The sequence below is a fragment of the Ovis aries genome, chromosome 13 (assembly GCF_016772045.2).
Source record: "Ovis aries strain OAR_USU_Benz2616 breed Rambouillet chromosome 13, ARS-UI_Ramb_v3.0, whole genome shotgun sequence".
In the NCBI taxonomy this organism is placed as follows: Eukaryota; Metazoa; Chordata; class Mammalia; order Artiodactyla; family Bovidae; genus Ovis; species Ovis aries.
This window is the reverse complement of record NC_056066.1, coordinates 42,699,670-42,708,492: the sequence shown is the minus strand read 5'-3', so window position 1 is coordinate 42,708,492 and position 8,823 is coordinate 42,699,670. Positions and strand designations below refer to the sequence as shown.

Below are 8,823 nucleotides of genomic sequence, written 5' to 3'. Positions count from 1 at the left end.
GGGCATGGCAACAGTACTCTTGCCTGGAGAATCCCTTGGACAGAGGAGACTGGGCGGGCTACAGTCTGTGGGGTCACAGAGTCAGACACAACTGAAGTGACTAAACACACACGTACATTAGCATCCTAGCACCAGCCAGCCTAGGGGACCAAGAGCTTCCGGAGTCCCTCCCCCGTCTCCTCCTCTTTCCTCGCCTCCTCCTCCCCTCCTCCCCCGCAGTCCTGGAGTCTGCTGTTCCCAGGTATGAGCCTCATACTTCTTCAAAGTCAGAAGAATCATTCTTTTCTTTTCTTTTTTAAGGGAAGAAGATCGGTTTTATGTGCCGCAGACTGGAGCTGTTCTTCTCAGAGGTTGGGGCCTCACAGGACAGTAAGATGTCAAAATTAACATGGGATTCCCCATGTTTGAAAGGAAGTATGTGAAAGGGTGGGGGGAACCCATCTGTCATCGGAGTCATTCGTTAAAGAAAGGACATTTGAACTATAGAAAGAGCATATTCTCAGAATTTTAAAAACTGAATACATCAAGTTCATCCAAAACATCTTTATTTTCCTTGTTTCCGTGCAGAGCCCGGAGCCCTTTGCCTTGGACCAGCTTGGCATTTAAGAATCTCATTTAGAAACTCACCTTCTGTGACCTGAGTCCCTAAGAGGATGGGGATTTTCTGAGGGGGGGGGGGGTCCACCCCCATCCTGGATGCCCCACCCCTGAGATCTCGGGAGGAGGGAGTACCCTCCGCCCCCTTCCTCATCTCCCTCTTATCTTCACCAGATGCCACACCCAATCCCACCGTAGGAACCCTCAGGGACCAGAGCTCCCCTCCTCTCTCCTCTGTCTTCCTCTCCCTCTAGCCCAGGCCTGAGCAGGGGACTGCAGGGAGACCCCGAGGACAGGGCTAGGATGGACCGTGCAGCGGGTGTGATGTCACGGGACCCCAGTGACCCACTGAAAATGTCCCCAAATGGAAACACTTCATCGGAGCTACAGCACACCCGGATGGTCTGGCCCCACCCCCTCTGCACAGGTACAGTGCTCTGTCATTCGCCCTCGAACAGGAATAGGGGAGGGTAAAGGGCTGGGCAGGTGTTTTGCAATAGCCCCCCAGGTAAGCAGACTATGTCCGTCCCCACCCTGCACTAAGAACCTCTGCCTGGGCTCTGGCCAGAATGGTTTTTAGAAACCACACGGCAACATTGCAAAAACCCAGGTTCCGATGGCACCTCAGCTTGACATCAGGGGTGGAAGGGGGGCTGCTCCTCCCATCTCTGACTTTTGGCCTCTCCCCAGCTCCTCTGTGGGCGCACGCAAACCCAGGGAGCTGCTTCAGAGCCCCAACCCCAAAGAGGCCCCAAAGGGCTGGAGCCAAAGGGCTAAGGGGCACCTTCCTCTCTGAGCCATGTCTTTCTAGGATCTGATGGGAAACAACCCCCACCCCTCAAGTGTGACCCCCTCCCATTACCCCATCACAGCATCTCTGGTCCTTCCCGCTCCTTGACCATCCCGCCCTCCTTCAGGTAAGGCAGGGCTGGTCCTCCAGGGCTCCCAACTTGGCTCTAGAAGTCCCCATATCTCAAATGCAGGACATACACACACAGAGAGTTTTCTTTCAGCTGGCTACATGCAAAGAGTGATAAACATCACCAGTGAGGCAGGCGTGTCCCAGCCCTGGTCCGGACTCTGGCCCCAGGTTCTGACTGGAGCTCAGACTCTAGTCCTGTCTGCCCCATCCCGCTCATAGACCTCCCCCTACCCTCCTCAACCACAGGCATCAAAGGGGGGCCTCCTAGAGTCCTGCTGCTGCTGCTGCTAAGTCACTTCAGTCGTGTTCGACTCTGTGCGACCCCATAGACGGCAGCCCACCAGGCTCCCCGGTCCCTGGGATTCTCCAGGCAAAAACACTGGAGTGGGTTGCCATTTCCTTCTCCAATGCATGAAGGTGAAAATTGAAAGTGAAGTTGCTCAGTCGTGTCCGACTCTTAGCAACCCCATAGACTGCAGCCTACCAGGCTCCTCCGTCCATGGGATTTTCCAGGGAAGAGTACTGGAGTGGGGTGCCATTGCCTTCTCTGCCTGGAGTCTTAGGGTCCCCCATTAGGGCTGAGTGGAACAAGGAGAGGCTCAAGAGAACCCCACATGCCCCCGCTGGGGTCCTTCAACAACCCCACCCAACCTCCACCCTCCCCAGCCTCCCTCTACCCCCATTCAAGCACAGTCGTACACCTTGGAGCTCACATCCCTTTATTCCAACTGGAGCATCGCTTTGGGTCTCCTCACAACAGCTCTGCAGGGTAAAGAGCACCCCCGTCTCTCAAGCACTCTCAGTCTGGCCGGGCAGATCAGACCCCAGGCCACGGGGAAGCCCCTCCTGCCCAACACCAACTGTCCCCACATGGAAGCAGGGCCCGACCAGGCAGTGGGACCAGAGTCGGGCGGAGGCAGGGGGCAGCAGAGTGGGTGGGGGGTGGGGGGCCTCAGTTCTGGGTGAGGATGCGCACGAACTCCTCATAGTTCACCCGGCCATCTTGGTCCACGTCTGCCTCCCGGATCATGGCATCCAGCTCGTCCTGAGACAGCTTCTCCCCCAGCTGGGCTGTGGCCTGCCTGAGCTCGTCCACGCTGATGTAGCCATCGTTGTCCTGGTCGAAGGCACGGAAGATTTCCCTCAGGTCCTCCTCTGTGTCTGAGGTCTGAAGCCCTGCGGCCATGGCCTCCAGGAACTCCTGGAAGCTGATGATGCCGTTGTTGTCCGTGTCCAGCCGGGCGATGAGCACCTTCAGCTCAGCCTCTGATGGCTTCAGGCCCACCTCCTGCATCACGGTGCCCAGCTCCTGCACACTGATGGTGCCATCCTTGTCCTTGTCGAACTTGTCGAAGGCCTCCTTGAACTCCGCCACCTGCTCTTCAGACAGCTTTTCTGCCATGTCGCTCGCACCTGCTACGGAGCTCACCAGCTCACTGCCAACCTGCCTGAGGGGCTCACGTCAGAGCTGGGACCAGCTCGGGACCAAGGCTGTGTGTGTGTCTGAGAACACAGTTCAGGCGGCAGCTTTGCCACTGCTGGGAGCCCCCTCCTTTTCTGTGCATCCCAGCAAAGGGAGGAGGACACTTCCCACCCACCGCATGTCCCGGGGCGAGATCCTCCTCCCAGGGAGGGACAGCGGACTGCAGACAGACGAGAAATGCAGGAACTGGAGAGGCGGGCCCGCCCCAGGAGAGGCTGCAGAGAACCAACGTGGCCCAGCCTCGCCCACCCCGACAGCAGAGCACAGTGCCCACGGCACTCTCAGTCTAGCCAAGCTCAAGATGGGGGGCTCAAGAGAACTTTTCCAAATTTAGAGACCAGTGTGGGGAGGGGAGGGGAGCATCCCACAGCCCTGAGGACTGGGAGGGCTGTGGCCAGCGTTCCTGTTCTCTCTGGGGCTGTCCAGTCCCCATCCTGAAGGGTGGGCTGTGGTGGTAGAGCTCAGTGGGATTCTCCCAGGATGCACGCGGGCTTCATCACTCTCCAGCCCACGGTGGCCGGCAGGTCCTCAGGTGGGGACTCGTCTGCCTGACTTTGGCTTGGAGAAAGGGGGAGCTGGGGCGGGCAGAGCCTGCCACAAGTACTGCTGAGATTCATTCATGAAGTGAATGTTTGAAGTGTGATTTCAGAGGCGAGAGGAAGCCTCCAGTATCCCGCAAGGTCCTCTTCTTTAGCTCCCCTCTAGCTTCTCTGATTCTGTCCCAAGTCCCGGGTTCTCTACAGAGACCCCAGGAAGGTGGGGACCCTCCTTCACTTATAACTCCAGAGAGGTCCTGCCTGAGAGTGCTGGGCTGGATCAGGCAGACCCCAAAGATGCGAGGGGCGGGAAGATATAGAAGCGGGTGGCTAAAGCTGTGTACTTGGTTTGCCTTATGGGTTTACTAAGTCAGCCCTAAGCAGACAAATTCCTGGGCTACATAGTCTTATCTGTTTCATCTCTGCCCACTGCTCTGAAGCAGAGTTTAGACCAAGAAGAGCTGAGATGCAAGGCTGTAAAGGGACATTTGCCCTGGGGCCCCCATGGTGACTTTCTCAAGTAAATTCCCTCGTGATCCCTATAAATCCTCTGACTTGCCCCAGCTATACCTCCAGGGGAGGAACAGACTGCTTCTGTCCTCCTGATAAATTAGTAAGTTCCACTCCTGGTTCAACCATCAGACAGCATTCTGCCCTTCCCTAGAGGGCAGCTGGGCAAACACCTCTCCACTTCTTGACCCTGCACATCCACCCCTGGCCACCCTGAGTCCAGGGGACCCAGATGCAGAAAGAGACGGGAAACCTTCTGGTTGCCCAACTCCTCACATGAAGGGTTTCCTTGGTAACTCAGTAGTAAGGAACCCGCCTGCCAAGGCAGGAGACACAAGAGACCAGGATTCAGTCCCTGGGTCAGGAAGATCCACTGGAGGAGAAATGGCAACCCACTTCAATATTCTTGCCTGGAGGATCCCATAGTCAGAGGAGCCTGGTGGGATTGCAAAGAGTCGAACACAACTGAGAGCACACAGACATCATGAAGACGATCACTGTCTCATCTCAGAGCAGAAGAGTGCAGAGGCCAACACATAATGAGCAATCAATTTCTCAATGAAACTGACAATTGTCTTGGGTGGAGGGTGTGGATTCTCCTGGGAGACCAGCTTCATAAGCCAAGTGGGGAGGGTGGGGCCTCTGATTACTGGGACCAGCCCAGCTCCCTTGCTTATTTTTAAGAATATTTGAAGATATAAATCTATGCTTTAAATTTCCTTTTCTTCTCATCTCGTTTACTCTCATCGCTGATTCTGCACTGTAAGTGGAGAGCTTTGCAGATATTGTCAGGAGACTTGAACTCTGGGTTCTAATTCCATCCTTGATTTGGGGACTTAATTTGTGTGTCTGTATGACAGACACACAAAGCTATGAGGTAGGATAATAAGTCCCCATATCTGATCAGATGTCATAGGATCAAAGCTCAAAGTGTCTTTGATCAACGGAAGGTGCTGCTATTCCATGATCACCTTGTGTTTGGTTGTTGCTGTTCAGTCACTCAGTCACGTCTGACTCTGCAATCCCATGGACTGCAGCACACCAGGCTTCCTTGTCCTTCGCTGTCTCCTGGAGCTTGCTCAAACTCACGTCCATTGAGTGGGTGATGCCATCCAACCATCTCATCCTCTGTCGTCCCCTCCTCCTCCTGCCCTCAATCTTTTCCAGCATCAGGGTCTTTTCCAATGAGTCCAGGTGGCCAAAGAATTGGAACGTTAGCTTCAGCATCAGTCCTTCCAATGAATATTCAGGGTTCTTTTAGGATTGACTGGTTTTATCTCCTTGCAATCAAAGGGACTCTCAAGAGTCTTCTCCAACACCAATTGATTCAAAAATATCAATTCTTTGGTGCTTAGCCTTCTTTATGGTTCAACTCTCACAGCCATACATAACTACTGGAAAAACCATAGCTTTGACTATGCAGTCCTCATGTTTGCATTTGGTGGAAACCAACACTCCTAGATACTCTTGCCTGGAAAAGCCCATGGATGGAGGAGTGGGCTGCAGTCCATGGGGTTGCTAAGAGTCAGACACGACTGAGCGACTTCACTTTCACTTTTCACTTTCATGCATTGGAGAAGGAAATGGCAACCCACTCCAGTGTTCTTGCCTGGAGAATCCCAGGGATGGGGGAGCCTGGTGGGCTGCCGTCTATGGGGTCACACAGAGTCGAACACAACTGAAGCGACTTAGCAGCAGCAACACTCCTAGAAGTATTCACTGGAAGAGGACTTTGCTCTCAAGGCCAGTGGGTAAGGGGACAAGGATGGCCACCTGGGACGCTGGGGGCTAAGGATGAGGAGACTGGGGGCCGCCACTCCCTGGGCAGCCCTCAGGCACAGGAGGAGGGAGGAGGGGCTGCAGACCCAGCAGGGAGACCGTGGTCCCTGCAGGGGCGCAGGATGTCTGTGCCTGCTGCCTGCTGGGGCGCTTGGTCTGCAGCGGAAGGAGAGTCTGGAGCAGAGGGAAGCGGGAAGCAGAGACTCTGGCAGGTGGGCCAGCAAGCCTGCCCTCCTGGGCCTCGTCTGCTCCTGACTCTACCTTTGTCTCTCAGGGACACTCGGCTTCTCCCAACCCCTGTCCTACAGGAGGAAGGGTGATGGAGGAGGCTGGGACAGGAAGGTGACCTTTTCCAGGCTGGCCGGGTGATTCCTGAGGCCCTCGGGGCAGGGAACTTGCACACTCAGTAGCCATAAGTGTGTGTGTGTGTGTGTGTGTGTGTGTGTGTGCGGGGGAGGTGTGCAAAGCCAGGTCAAAGGTGGCTCTGCTTCCCAGGGACCTGACACGGCACCCCACTGCTGTCTGGGTTCTGTGGGCGAAACACCAGGAACCTGCAGGACGGGTCTTGAGGCTCCTCTGCCTCCCAGACCTGCAGGGACCTGCCTGTCCGTCCTCCTGAGCCAGTCTCCGCGGGAATGGCCCTGCCCCAATCTTACCCAGGAGACCCACTCCAAGAAAAGGGAAAAGACACCATGTGGAGATCACTGCCACCCACAAGGCAACCCCCTCCCCAGCTCAGCTGCTGCCCCCACCAGGCCCCCACCCTGAACACAACACTCCCACCTGGGCCACACGGCATGGTCTGGGCAGCAGGGGGTCGGGGGCGGGCCTCTCCACCAGCCTGGCGTGGGTGACCTCACCTCCCCAGCTCCAGGGGCCTCCCTTTAAAGGAGACGACACAGCGCCGGCTTTACGGGGTGTCGGGGATGTCAGGGTGACACGAGCGGACAAGAGGCAGTCACTTAGAGCCTGGCATACAGAAGGCACTCAATAATAGGAACTGCACTGTCCCTCGCTGCCCCATTGCCCAAGTGCTGCTGTCCGCCCGGCACCTCCACGCTTCCTCCCGGCATTTGCTTCCAGGCCAAAGGACAAGCATCCTTGAAGGCGACCAGGGTGGCTGTTCTAAGGTCTCAGAAAGTCTTAATCTGAACTAAATGCCTGGGTTCCCAGGTGCAGGGGACAGTGTCTGTCCCGCTTCGCTCCCAGTGCTTCTGTTGTTTCCTGTTCCTACTGGCCCTCACAGGGCTGGTGCTCCTGGTGGAGGAGCAGATTAGCTGGATGAGCACGTTCTACAGGACATGATCTGAGGCTGAAGGCCACCTTTCCAGGTCTCTGTTGCAGCAGATGTGTGATTCTGGGGCTGCCAGGAGGTAGACATCACATCATGTGCACGCATCTGATTGCTCTGCACCCACAACTCTTTGCCAGCCAAGGCTGCTGGGTTTTCAGGGCCCACAACTCGCCTGCATAGGTCAGGCTGGCAGGACTGTCCTCTCCCCTCTTTAGGGGAACTTGGAAGGAGACATGTCACGCTCCACTCACCATCCATGCACACACCTGACCCGGTAACAGTGGACTTTTCTTCCAGCACTTTCTGTAAGAAGTGCTTCCATCGAGTACTTCCAGAGGGTTAAGACTTCTCCCAGGCACTTTCACTTTAACCATCCCAGGTGGAAATCTTCCTAAGGTCTCACGTGTTTTATTTCCCATCACCGTAGAACTGGCTGGAATGTCCCTCCGGTGGTCAGAGGAGATAACTGTGGCCATCAGCTATGTTGCAATGCCCTACTACCCACTGGGACTCCGGCAGGAGTGCTGGCCACTTGATACACAGTCCTGGCTTACTGTTTTTCTAGTTGGCCCTCCCCACTTCTCGCCCAGTGTCCCTCAGCGTCCTCTTCATCTCTGTTGGTGACATCACTTGAGGAAAAGCCCAGAGTTGCCTTCAGCACTATAGGCCTGACGAAACAGAAGATGGGGGACTTCCCTGGTGGCTCAGTGGTGAAGAATCTACCTGCCAATGCAGGAGACATGGGTTCGATCCCTGATCCAGGAGGATCCCAAGTGCTGTGGAGCAACTAAGCCCATGTGCCTAAACTGCTGAGTGTGCTCTTGAGCCCGGGAGCTGCAACCACTGAGCCCAAGTGGCCTAGCGCCCCTGCTCCACACTACAGAAGACACATCTAGAGAGTAGCCTCCACGCTCAGCAACTAGAGAAAAACCCATACAGCAATGAAGGCTCGGTGCTGTAAAAAATAAACCCTTTTTTTTTTAAAGAAGAAGATGGGGAACCAGTCCTGAGCAGGGGGCACTCGTCTCCCTGTGCTTGTCTGGGGAACGCTGGCCAAGCCGAGCAGGGGAGCTGGTTTCGACCAGGTCAGGGCTGATGTCTGGGGAGTGGGGGCAGCTCCTCTCCAGCCACACGAGCACACGGCCCAACCTGGCAGGTCACCTCTTGGCCGTGGCCAGGATGGCTCAGCCCGGCGCCCAGGATCTGGGTCAGTGTCCCTGCCCCCTCCTCCCTCATCACGAGATCCTGGAAGCACTTTCTCTGCCACCAGAGCTGGGGTCTCTCTCTCCCACAATCCGGTCCAGCCAGCCAAGATTCCTAGAAACAGAATCTGCTTCCTTCTTCGGGGAAATTGCTCTTTCCTCCTCTGGAGTCTCCTACAGACCCGCTGTCACCGGTCAACAGTGAGGAAGCACATTTCTGCTCCCTTCTCCGCCTGATTCCGTACGGCCCCAGGACTCTGGCCGCCCTCAGTGGTGGGTTGATAAGAACCTTTTACATCTGTGGCCAGCAGGGGTGGCGGCCCCAGCTTTCCCCTGTCCCCACCTGTCCCTCCACACCTGCCAGCGCCTACTTGCCTGACCTGGTAAGGCCACACCCACACCTGTCCTCCCCCATTTACCTGGGGGAGAAAGTGATAGTCTTCCTCACACCTGCACTCCCGTGGGCCAGGTGCCTTGAGAAGCGCTCTGAGGATGACCTC

At 56.0% G+C, this 8,823-nt stretch overlaps 1 protein-coding gene across 1 annotated transcript; it reads right to left on the bottom strand.

The window, feature by feature from the left end:
• Window positions 1-2,221: 2,221 nt before the first annotated feature.
• On the bottom strand, window positions 2,222-3,050 carry LOC101105840 (calmodulin). The gene has a single exon (XM_004014311.5). The coding sequence runs from the start codon at window positions 2,919-2,921 to the stop codon at window positions 2,472-2,474; it is 450 nt and encodes a 149-aa protein (XP_004014360.1). The 5' UTR covers window positions 2,922-3,050; the 3' UTR covers window positions 2,222-2,471.
• Between the last annotated feature and the right edge of the window lie 5,773 nt (window positions 3,051-8,823).